Source organism: Gymnogyps californianus, chromosome 11, assembly GCF_018139145.2.
Source record: "Gymnogyps californianus isolate 813 chromosome 11, ASM1813914v2, whole genome shotgun sequence".
In the NCBI taxonomy this organism is placed as follows: Eukaryota; Metazoa; Chordata; class Aves; order Accipitriformes; family Cathartidae; genus Gymnogyps; species Gymnogyps californianus.
The window spans coordinates 22733956-22747002 of NC_059481.1; the positions used below are offsets into that span (position 1 = coordinate 22733956).

A 13047-nucleotide genomic window follows, 5' to 3' on the forward strand; every position below is an offset into this window, starting at 1 on the left:
GTTTATACAACCGCCAGCGGAATTTTTTCATTTGATTGATGGAGAGCTTGATGTTATTCCAAACGGCTTTTTAAGCTGTTTTTAAGAATTATTTGAATGAAATGCAAGCAAGATATTGTTATAACGATCAAGATTATCTGTTAAAAATCTGTTTCAAATAAAGAACATGATAAGTAGAAAAAAAGATCAAAAAGACAGGAGAAATGATGAATACAGAAGATGATATTTGTTAAAATAGATAATCCAAGGATTCAAATAAGTTATTTCAAAATGTAGTGAAAGTAAGAGACCTTAATTTAAGGTTTTGGGGTTTTTTTTTAATATAAAGAGTTTATTTTTGCAGCACGATAAATGATGGGAATGAATTAGTAAAGAATTTAGTTATAGTTAGATTGTCCCCTTCATTTTTTTTATTCTCCCAGCTTTTTCACCTTCATTTTACCAGCAATGCGAGCACAGAGGGCTGGTGTCTCTAACTCGGAGAGACAAGACTGTCAGGCCCGTTAGTTCAACAAAATGATGACATATTACTCGTCTCAAGGAAAGAGGCATTCTTAAATCCCACTGCAAAGAAAACATAAGTGGATAATAGGAAATTTTATAGCCCAAGAAAGCGTTCGCTATAGACTTGCCATTGGTTTGCTTTATAAGAAAATATACAGGAAGAAAAATCCTCAGTGAAAGAAAACGGCTTTTTGCTCCTCCTGTTAGGGAAAGGTTTGTACTTTTACCAAACCCCAGCATATAAAAAGCATCGGAGGGACGATGCAGAATGCGCTGTGTGTGCTGGGCCGGATCCTCAGCTGGAGCAAATCAGTTCTGCTGCTCCAGGGAGATCAGGGGACAATGCAGACTTACACCAGCTTTGGGACTTGGCTCTGTTTTTTCGGCAGGAAAAGATTTTGCAAATTTTATGGGTTGGTTGGTTTTTTTTTTATTTCTGATACCAAAGCAGGGGGTTTTTTTGCAAGATTTTGTTTTTATTCTTTCATCAGCAAATTCTACCCTCGCTGTGATTTCTGCAAGTAAGATTTAATTATAGGTCAAAAAGCTACTGTGCAAGCGCTTCCATTTAAAACAGATTAATTTATTTGCTGTATCTTAGTTTGCTAAATAATTGCATGGTTTTAAATGAAGTTGCTGCTTTCTGATCCCTGTGTTAACATGGTCTAAGATTCTTTTTGTTATATGTAATCCATACTATTGACCAAATTTGGCCTGGTTTCATTTAAATGTAAGCAGGTTGTCAAAGAAAAAAATATTTAGTTTAACTTGGCATGTAAAGTAGCCATTTTACTGTTGTTTTTTCAATTGACAGAAACATCCTTTAAGCATTCATTTATTTTGTGAGAATAAATTGAGGGTTGGTTACAGCATGTTTCCTAGTAAGAAAGAAATGTTTTTCTTCCACATATATCATTATATCTAACCATTTAAAGGACATTAAACACTGTTCAAATGCTAATGCCAAAATAGTGAATTAAATTGCTGTATAATATCTTAAATATGATAGATTTGTGCAAATATTTTTACTTTTATAATATATTCCAGAAATCACTGACAATATTTTAAGTCATCTGCTATTATTTTAAACTCTTACCAATTTCTTAACATAGGTTTCACTACATGTATCATTGGTGAGATAATATACTTCGGACACATTTTGCTTTATTATTTTTTTCTCCTTAGCCAGAAATAAGTTTGAACTTAAATTTCATTTGTCTATTAGAAACTTGCTGTAAAATTTGAATTTAGTTTTAGTTTTTCCAGAGGTGTTTTCTTTTTTGAAAAATGAGAGATTTTAGGGGGGAAAAAAAAAATCTGCTAGGAATCTGAAGTATAAAGACAAATTTATATTTTTTTATTTTAATCTTCCTGTCTGATTATTTTTTTTTTAAATGTGAAATTGATGTTTGAATAATATGAAATTATTCTTGGAAATGTAGGTAACTAGTAAATCCCGATTTTATAATAGGTTTTAATATGTTTTTAATATGTTTTAAGAGTGGATTATTAGCTTACGATCTTGAAAGACTGTTGTCTGTTTTTTTGCTTTCTAACCCTAACAGCTACAGGCAGTCTGAGGGACCAGGGCTTAGGCTGTGTTTTGTGCCCGACATTCCAGGACGTGTTCTGTGCCTTCTCCCCTGTCTTGTGTAAAACCTTTTACCTGGTCGCACTGACATCAGCTTCAAACCTGTGAAAAGTTCGGTTTGCTACGGTGGGAAAAGTAACTACTACAGAGAGTCACCCGTGGGTGCATCTTTGCGGTCAGGATGTAAGTTTGTGTTTTCCAGTTAGTTATGGCGTCGTCACCCTTCGCAATCTGTACTGAATAAGAAAATGGCTTAATGCAACGCGCCCTTTTGTTGCTCCGTGCAGTTGTTATCTTGCCTTCACAGCACAGGACTGACTGTGCCGAGACCTTTTTGACTGCGGAAGTTGAGCGAGATCCTGAAATTAAATTATGTTTGTTGCCATGAGAGCTGTTTATCAGGAGCGGAAAAAAAACCCCCATCCAGGAGGAAATAACTGAAATCTCTTCAGAGAGATTTTTGCAAATACATAAGGGTCTCCTGCATGAGTGGGTGCTTCTGTGGAATGGGAGATGTTCCTGTAGTGCTTGGAATGAAACATCTCTCCCAGTTATAGTTCCTGTAGTTGATGCCGTTGAATGACTTGCCTGAATGAAAACTGAAGCCTGGGAGATCGGCTCTCCCGAGGAAGAAAGCTAGCAGTAGGAGGATTGATTTGTGTGGTTGGTTGTTTTAGGTGGCTATTTGCAAACTGTCAGCAAATACTGGATTTACTGAAAATTTACATCGTCTGTGCTCTGAACGGGCTCTCTTGGCTGGGATGAGGAGAAGGCATGGTACCTCCCGAGTCACCCAGGAACTGGAGGTGAATGGAGACAAGGGTGCAGCAGATCCCTGCTCCCTTTTGCCTGTTTCCTCACCAAGTGTGCAGCTGTAAGAGCTCAGAAACAAATTGTGGCGCTCAGCCTGTTTGAGGAGAGAGAGTACCTGCTCCTCACGGGTCTGTGAGGTTGTGAGGCACTTCTGGAGATGGTCGTAGCAGTCCCGACGTTTGCTCTTCCCTAAGTTCATGTTTTGGTAGTGCCAGAGGCTGAGGGCTGCGTTTCCAACATGCCTGGTAGGAGCACACAGCACACATGACCATCTCGTCCACCTCTGCTGTGGGTGATGGTTGCTCAACATAGTGAGGAGCCTCAAAGGCCAGAATAAGAGTGAATGATTTTGAGGTCTAGGCAAGCGTTTCCCTTCCACGGCAGCCATTCTTCTGCCAGCCCCGTGGAACCGTGGGTTTAATTCTTGAGAGGGTGCAACGCTACCTGTAGTGGGCCGTCAAATGACATAGGAGAAGATGCTCATTGCATAGCGTGGTGCCTCAACCCACTCAGCACCTCAGTTTAGTTAGAAAACTCCACTCATATACCCAAATTTTTGTTGCTTTGGGTTATTTCCATTCAGATGTCCCTAGAATTGTGTCATCTGTAGCGTTCACAGTTGATTTTGCAGCTCTTCGGAGAAAGCCCAGGATTCTTCTAGATGGCTTCCAGTGACAGGCTTTAGCAATTGACATTTTTACCTGTTTCTTTTCAAGCTAGGCAGGACTTGCGGTGGTGTGCTTATGAGGAGGGACAATGCTGATGGATATTCATCAGCTGCTCTTCAACGCTTCTGGTATTAGCAGCTCTCTTGTTTCCTTAGATGATTTGTTCCTCCGCTTTATTATGAGAAAGGTTTTCCTCACTGCAGGGTCTAGTGGTAGTTGTGTGTGTAGTGAACATGGAGAAGGGATGCAGGAGGGTTGGTGGTTATGTCATCCTTGCTCTGTCTTTAGTCTGAAGACCCCAGTTCTGTCGGTCTTTCCTTTCTAGATTTCTGGCTGTTCTTGTGGTTTTTCTTTGAACTTTCTCCAGCTAGCCCACACGGCACTCCCGTGCTGCACGGAGAAAGGATAACCTTGTGTGTCTTCAGACTGTACTCCTCCCTGGACATCCCACTACTGTCTTTGTCCTTTTGGTTTTTTGGAGGGTTTTTTGGTAGCATCATGACATTATTCCTACTCAGTTGTGATCAATTTTCCTCTTCCGTAGTGTCCTCTAGGTTCTCCTGGTATTCCTCTCTATTACCACAGTGGTCATTTCGCTAAACTTGATAAACATGGGTGACATTAAGCAAGAACTGGTTAGAACTAAACCCCATTCCTTTATTCGGTTTCTGGCTGACCACCCTTTGTTCTACTTATTGCACTTTTTGTGATGCTTGAAACAAGGTCTTAAACAGCGGTTTGCTAAATTTACTGTCTTTCCTAAGACTTGCTTGTCCCACATTCCTGCTGACTGAGGAATGTGTTATCATGAGCATCCTGGTCCTACTCCAGTGTAGTAGTTATTGTTGGCTTCTCACACTCCCTCCATAATTTCAACAGTGTGTAGTTTTTCATGCCCGCTTTGTTGAATTGTGTTACTAAACTCTGGTAAACAGATTTCTGTGAGAAGTGGCTGCAGTTCAATGGTGGATGAAATAATCTCTTTATATAAATTTGTTTGTAGACCTCTGGGAAAACCAGCATAATATAATTGTAAGGATATATTTAATATTAAGGTTGTTGTGAACTGTCTCTTTTTTTTTTATTTTGAAATTATTTTTATTCTTTTTTTGCCCTCTGTTTTGTGACAGTGATTGAAGTGTGCCATTTGCAAAATCCACAGATTGGGAAGGGGGAGATGTTCAGAATGCCAGGAACAAACTAGGGGGGGTCAGTCTTACTGGCTAAGGTGCTTTGACTTCTTTCAGAAGTATAACCATTCAGTTTTGCAAGACTTTGTAAAATACTTCTGAAGATCTTGCTTTCGTTCCTGAGAAGAGTAAAACCCATGGCGGTGAAGACCACGTGGAAATGCAGTACGCTTACATATTCCTTTTCCATTTATATCAGGACAGAGACAAAGCAAGTCTGTGTTGGTCATTTGTCAGGAGGAGGCCATGTTTGTAGTTTCTGCTGTTCAATAAAACTTTAACCCTCATTTGTAAAGATTAAAAATAAGTTATATGTATTTTTAAAATCCACAGTTTCCTGGATTAGGAAAAGAAATGTTCTACTGTGAAGCCTCCCTTAAAAATCGTAACTGTATGATTTGTTGGTGTATGTATTTTTCTATTAAAAAAAATATCACTAGCTTGAAAAGCAGTATATATGTAAAGAGAAAATTTGTTAACTGATATGGGAAGATCTAACCCTGGGTCACCTGCAAATCTCTCAAACAAGAGCTCCAGGGCAAGTCCTAATTCCAGAGAGTAAAAGTGAAAATTAAAGCTATAGCTAGTGACTCCTCTAAGTTACCCGGGGTGGATTCATTTGAGTTTCGTTGATTGTGCTTGTGAATATAATGTGAAAGGGATGGTAGAGGTCTTCTCCGCCACTTCCCGTCCAAAGTATCTCCATGGAGACAGAAATATAACCTGATGGTCTGTCAAAAGTTGCTTTTCATAACCAGAGGCATTCATTAAATAGTAGATGAAGCAGGAGGCAAACTTTTGCATTTTTAACCAACCTAAAAAAAAAAAATGCCATTTGGAGAATGTGCTCTATGGAGTAGTTTATCCAGATACCACTGATACTTCATGATCGGAGAAACAGACTGTTAATGTGATAGATTTATTTATCATTTGCCCTGCTTCTTCAAATTATAAACTATCACATGCAGTAAGTACAGAAAAAAACACAGCAAATACAACACAGATTCAAAAATATCAAATAGCTGATCTAATTCTGCAAATTCACATAATTTCGGTTGCATATGAAAAGCTTACAAAACCTTCTGACCAACTGGCTTTTCCAGCAGTGAGCAGGTCAGGGGCTTACACGCGTTCTTCTGGCGTGGCTGAGGGAGCGTGTTGGTGGTGAAAGCCTTAAAGTGACTTTTCTGAGAGGAGAATGATGTTTTAATGAGCGCATCAAAGCGTTCCTCGATACTCTTAAAATGCACACTGCGCCTTCTTTGTCTTCCTTTCAAGCAGGGTTTTCAGTTGTGTCACTGCTACCATTTGGCTATTTGAAATTCTTCATGGAAAGTACAAAAACATGACAGTGCCAGTCTCCTTCCTGATCCCCGACTTTTCTGAGCATCGCGTGGGGCGGCGGCACGCCAAATGCTCAAGCTTTTGAGCTGCAGCCGCTGCACTTGGATCCCTCGAGATGAACCTGCCTCCTAAACTTCGTATCTCCCGGTAGTGCACGACAACCAGACGGTTAGGGGAGGGGAAAAAAAAGGAGCGTGGGTGAACAGGAAGATAAAACATTTTATGTTGAGTACTTTTAAAACTGTTCTTAATGTGCTATAAAACTGGATGCTTCACTTTTTCATGAACTGTGTGCAAAAGGAGAAGCACTGACTGTAAAGTTGTCGTCAGTTAGGTTTGGTTTATAGTTGCAGAGGCTGCCCAATAATGTGATCTTGGAAAAGGTAAACAACATAGTTTTAACAGTGAAAAATATGCCTAATATAAATACAGCTAAGTTCATTGCTGTTCAGAACTTGAAAAATATGACTGTAACATTGCATTTTCTAGTGGAGTTAACAGAGGAGCACAGTGCAGCCTTACAAGCAATATATCTGAGACAGAGAAAATAGGTAATACATCTAACTGGGGAGTCTCTGTGGCATTCGCATAGAGGAAAGCACAGTAGCTTTATTTAATTGAGAAAATGAATCAATTACAATGATGTTGCATCATCAAATGCAAGGGAAATAGCAGATATGTCATTACACCGGGTAACAGTGTTAAAAAGTAATTGAGTGTCTTAAGCATTTTGAATCAATTCCAGGTACTGGCACAGCTACCTTAATGCAAAATTTATGAAGATGATCTCAAAATAATATGTCGCCATCAAAATTGTGTAATAAAACCCGGTAACGATGTGTGTGTGAGCGAGCACACGTCTCTCCCTCTCGCAGAAGCTGGGCCTGCTGCTCCGGCAGAGAGTTGCAATGTCACAGGAAGAATTCTGTAATACTTCGATTTGCGTTGCTTTATTTTTCATTAGAAGCACTGAGCGCTTTTATTAGAAATAATATTTTAAATCTTGTTCTGAAATTGGATGTAATCATATATGTGTCGAGGCTACTATATATGATCCCACCTCTACTCCTTTTCATGACAAGACCTATTTTTCCAGTAAGGAAATGTGACTGATACTCTGTTTGGATGAAAAACTGAATCGCCTGTTCATGTGCGCTAATCTAAAGCAGCTCTGAATCATCCCTATTGAATAAGCTGAGGCTATTTTGTCATTTAGCATCTGGAAGTGAAGTATGAAAAAGAGTCTTTTTATATCCACAGAATATTTTGCTTATTAGCCGTAATGCAAAACAGCAAATTTATTCTGTTGAATTGTAATAGATAGACATTGACCATTAAAAAATATAATGGGCTACTTCTATCTATTTATTATTTTCTTTTCTTCCTTGGAAAAAATAGAATTATATGCAGAAACTTATGTGTATATTTGTGTGCTACTAATACAATAATGAAAGACTTGATGTGCATAATACCAGCTATTTTCTTGGTGCTAGTTTTCAACCTCCTCTCTATTACATTTTACTACCTGTAAAGTATTACTAGAGGATCCTGCCTCTGGCTGGGTATTGGGGGAGAGCGCTTCCAAAGCTGATGGCAGCCCTACAACATTCATCATCGTGGCACTATACAACAGAGAATATTAAATGTAAGGGGCAAGCCAAATAAACTGTGTTAGAACAGAAGACAGCGTTTTCACTGAGGGCTGCGTTCTGTTTGCATCGTGATTATGTTGGGTTGCAAGCAACTTTGTGTCCGTTTAGGAAAAACACGTCATTAATTATCCACACCCATTAGAAATGGTACGCATACACAAATTAGCAGAATACCGGCACCCCTAAATTCAGTCAGATATTTTGCATTAAGTACCTGCTCTGTGCTTTGTATTTAATTGTTCGTATCGTAATTCGGCCTTTGTTTCTTTTTGTACTCGCAAGGTGCTTCGCCAGTATGGCCCAGAATATTTTGTAGCTCTCTCTAAGCAATCGAATGGTCTGTTACTACAAACTATTAATTAATTTCCCGACCAAATTGATGTTAGGAAATTTAAGAAAGGCTCAGAGACGACTGATAACAAGTCTTTCCTTTGCCATTTGAAACAATACAAAGTTCATCAAACTTTCCAGCCTCACAGATGGCAGTGCTCCACTTATAGTCAAAGTAAAACTGGGTTGGAATATATAAGAAACTTGGGTAAAAGTGGAGTATTAAAGGCTTTCCTGAGCAGCGGTAGATACTTCAACCACATAATTAAAGTTTTCTTCACAAAAAAGGGATTGTGAGCAGAGTCTGGCAGTAATCCAAAATTCTAATTTCTGACTATGATTTAATTTCAATTTTAAATAAATCGGTTTTTAATTTAAAAAGAGTGAGCTTCATAACATTAGCAATGATTGCAACATTAAGCCCAGTGTTCACAATCTAGCAATATAAAACATTATTTATATCTGAATCGTAAACAGCCTTTTGAAATGGATTATGGTTTTTCTTCCTATTCTAATACAACCTGGAGGGTACTAAAAAGTGTTGTGTGAAATTAACATTCTGCTGACTTTCGCCTATAAATGAGAAGCGAGCTATTAACATTTGTGTATTTTCATTATGTAAATTGTGTTAACACATGCCCACAAATTGCCACCAGCGATGCAATAATTTTCTCTCAGTGATCATAATGTGTCCAAGTGAGTCATTTTGATTATGACATGCTAATTACATATTGCCTTTTTTCAGATTCAGAAAAACCAGGGATCTTTAATGGTAAGCTTTATGAGTTCAGAAAAAAATTCACTTTTCTTTTTCCTGATGGCTGCTTCCTCTGCATGCTTGAATGCCTTGTTTTAAACTTAGCAAATTGCATTTTGAAGAAAATGCAAACCTTTAACTGCCTGTATTAGATTAGGTACCATTAGAAATAATAGAACATCCTGAGCATCAATGTTTTTATAAGAGTTTGCTGCTGTTGATTAATCTTGCTATATTTTATTGCATTAATGATTTTTTCTTTCCACTCCACTGTAAAGATATTGCATATAGGCTAATACTTTTTCCCCTCTCTTCTTTCCATTGCAGCCTCTCCAGTTATTGCAGTGCATTGTTGATGAGGTGAGTCGTCGTCTTATGTGCTTTCACTCCTAAAGTCATTCCTAATGGAGTGGAAAGCTTATATTTTGTTTCCTAATGAAGCACAATGCCCAACATCCTCAGAGCACAAGTTGCCTTGTGCAGCTTGGAGCTGTCGAACATGAACTGGCCTTGTCCCACTTTCTGCTGTTTTTCTACTCTGAATATTGAGTCTTTGAAAGACTCCGTCGTCTCAAAGGCTAGTCCTTTTAGCTCTTTAGGCCCTAAAGCCTCAGCCTCGTCGTGCGAGTTGATCCTCTGCATTTGCCAGATGAGTTGGAACAGAGACATTCAGGTGGCGGCACGCTTTATAGCGGGCACGTTTAATGTGGTTTAGATAGGCAAAAAGGGCGTTTTGAAAAGGAGAGAAAACTGAAGTGTGAGCAGGAAAGCATCTGGATGTCATCTCATCATTTTTATTTAATCAGAAGGACAAAATAAAGAGCTGAGATGCAGGAGATCCAGGTGTGAACAGTAGACTGAATTTCAGTGGCTAATGTCACGTTGCTCGATTGAAACACTTCTTTGCAGCTCCCATCTCCCTTCCCAAACTGAGGCGTAAGCAGGACTCCCAGCTCTTGACAGTAAGGCAGTAGCCGAGGGCAGACTACTGTCGGTTTTGATTTGTTTTTAACGTTTAATAAGATGATGATGATAATTGGGAAGTTTGAACAGGAAAAAAAAAAAGCCATAACTTTTTAAAGACTGGCCTCAACCTCTAGCAGAACGTCATTGCTGGCTGGTCAGGTTGGAGTCGCTGGGTGTTAACGTGTCCATTTAGACCGTTCAGCTGCTTCCAACCTGAATTAAAATGAACAAGTATCCCTTGTGTAAAGGAGAGAAGTTCTCCCAGTCCTCCAGCAGTGCTACCTCTTTTACCTGGCTCTTTATGGTGGTCTGGTTCTTTGAGAGGTTTTTAGGCAGTTCTGCTTCTTTCATCTTTTTCATCCATTGTTATTCCTGTTACGTACATCTTTGGTTGAGGCATGGAAATTCCAAAGCACCAGTGCTGGATATACCAGCAGCAAAAGGCCATCTCTGTCCTAAAGAAGTTCAGTTAAAGATGCTCATATTTTTACCTGCGTTTTGCTACTGCTCAACGAATTACTTTTAAATGGGCTGGTACTAGCGCCTAAATCTAAGCTCACTGTTCTAAAACACAGCCCTAAAGAGCTGCACATTATGGTAGAGTTTCTTGCAGCTTTCAGTCTTTTCCTCAAGATTAGAATTGCTCCAGTCTTCTCACAGAAACTTTAACCAACGAACTTTGTGCAGTCTGTAAACATCTGAGTGCCGAGCTAGCTTTAACATTAGCGTTTTGGTGTTTATTTGTTTTAACTTATTTTATGTTCTGCAGCATGCCACGGAGCCATCATTCTCCTGAAGTGATGGTTCAGAGTGCACTGTGCTCGTGGGCACGTTAAGACTTCAGGTTACAGAGCATAGCTCAGCTGAAAGTTCTTTAAGTGCAACTCGCTTTGTTTTGCAACACACTCAATGTCTAAATGGAAGTTGCATGCCATAACGTTTAGAGCCTGGGGGGAAGAGGAGAATGGATTGGCTCTGTAGTGTTATTTGCTCGGTACGTGTGTATTGTTAGGGGGTCATTTAATAAGATATATAGCATTTAGATAGCGGCTGCCACACCTGGAAGTGCAAATTCTTGGCATGACGGTGTCTTGGAGGACATTTATATTAAGGGCTATTCTGTTCTAGCTGATGGGTAGCGTTGACTTTAACAGATCCTCCTGCCACCCCCAGCCCTGTCCTGTGTACAAAGACCTCAAAGCAAAATGTGTTTAACTTGTGACTATTTTTTTTTAACTCCTCACTTTGTCTTCTGTAAGATGTGCCTCCCGGGGAATAACAGAGGGACCTGCTTATCTGGCTAATACGCACTCTTCCTTCCACGCAAGGACCTTTTGAGAGGGAAAGTCTCTTTACTATCTGGTACTGTACAGCTGTTGCTGCTACCATGAGTATTAAAGATTAGAGATGCTTAGTGTTGTAAGACTGATTATTTTGGGTCAAATTTTCCCCTTGGCTGTAAGGAGGTCCTAAAACTCACAGGAGGTGAGCCCCTCTCCTGCAACTGCGCTGTACAGCCCGGCCCCATAGGAACCCCCAGATACTGGTGCAGAATTCCCCACCTACCTTAATGACGATCAGAACAGCAAGGAGTGACGATCTGTAGCTCGCCTCTTCCTCCAAACAGATAGGGCACAGCAGTGCTCCCATAATGGCACGGCTTCTGGATGAGCCGTAGTGTCATAGGATATGGGAGGGACAGATCTGCAAGGGTGGGAGCGAGCTGCCTCGAGGGTCTTCGGTCCCCATGTGGCTTCGTGCCATGGTAATAATTTGCTGAAGTTGTTGCAGTTGAAAACTCCGGGTCTTTTGTCCTCAGGTCCCTTAATATGTCTTTTTGTGTGACAGAGAATGGTTTGGACTTTTGGCTCCTAAAATTGTGATTAAACAGCTCTGTGGAAGAGAGCGTTTCTTGAAATTGGGTCTTTGCCGGCAGTGTGCTTACCCCAGTCTTTCCCCCTGGAGCTGGCTAAAAACTCCAGAGCCCGATACGGGAGAACCTAGAAGTTTTTCAAAATGATGAAATGGAGACCTTGACTCTTGATGATAGTTGCTTATTATATTGGTATTCATTGGGTTTTGTAGAACTGTTCCACCTTCCACCAAAACACAGCAGGAATCCAACAGTTAATGTTCTGTTCATTCCTAATCATTAATTCGTAGGATTTATTGATGACTGAACTAGTTAAGAGGTTGCTTCTGTATTACCTAGGTATCCTGGACTTTTCTCAAACTCTGTAAGGTGGCACACTATGGAATAAAAAAGGTCCATGGGAGTTTTTAGATGTTCTGCAGTAGTGAGATTTTTGGAGCTGTTTTTTAACTCTCAGTGAAATATATGAGACATAGCAGGTCACTTTGGCAGTTTAAAAAGTCTATTTGTTCGTTTTCTAGGACTTAAATTTACTTGCAGAAATTCTGCAGAATGAGTAAGTGGTTTGAGAAGCAGGATAATTTAACAAAAAAATGTCAGGCACGGTTCTTCTTCTCAAATCACAGTAAACTATGCCTGACATTTTTTTTTTGTTGTTGTTAAATTACGTTATTGGACTTTTAATGGCATTGGTTCTGGGATTTTTTTTTTTAATGGCAAAATTAGTGAGGAGCATTGTGTGAACAGGATATGTGCCTGCCAGGGCCTTTATTTTTTAACATGTGGTAGCTTACAGGGAAATCTGATCCAGCTACAAATAAGACACGCTCATTTAAGCAACAGTCCTAATCGTAGCAGCGTCTCCCACCATGATAAGACTCCTGCTTCTGGTCCAAAGAGGAGGATAGACTAGTTGTTAATGTAGTTCATCCTGCAACACAACCAGCAATAAAGGCAGTCTGCTGTTATTTGAGAGCTGAGAGTAATTTAATATTCTAGCACTCAACTTAGTTTGTCTCCAACTCACCGAAATGTTATATGGAAAGCACTGAGCAGTGCAGATGAATCCCTATTGGGAAGGACATGCATCGCTTGCTGTGCGTGCAGTCTTTCCAGAAACACTCCAACATGAAGGAGAATGGAGTCCTGCTGGAAGCAGGAGCCATTGCCTGGCTTGGAAGATGTCCTAGATGTGGCCCTATGTTTCATGATCATGCAGCCAAAGAATTTGCAATGCAATCTACTCAGCAACGAGATTATGCTTCAAAAGCGCTAGGTGCGTTTTAAAAAAAAAAAAAAAAAAATTTTGTCATCGGAATCTGTTCCAGATGATAATTTAGAAATACAAACAACAGAGCC

General features: G+C 39.7%; 1 protein-coding gene across 2 annotated transcripts in view; it reads left to right on the top strand.

Annotated features, from left to right (window-relative positions):
• Positions 1 to 13047, top strand: part of MAP2K5 (mitogen-activated protein kinase kinase 5) — a 141044-nt gene that overhangs the window by 92496 nt on the left and 35501 nt on the right. For both annotated transcript variants that reach the window (XM_050903007.1, XM_050903008.1), the window contains 2 exons: positions 8838 to 8864; positions 9177 to 9209. In XM_050903007.1, the coding sequence (XP_050758964.1) occupies positions 8838 to 8864; positions 9177 to 9209 (60 nt within the window). The remainder of the gene's footprint in view (positions 1 to 8837; positions 8865 to 9176; positions 9210 to 13047) is intronic.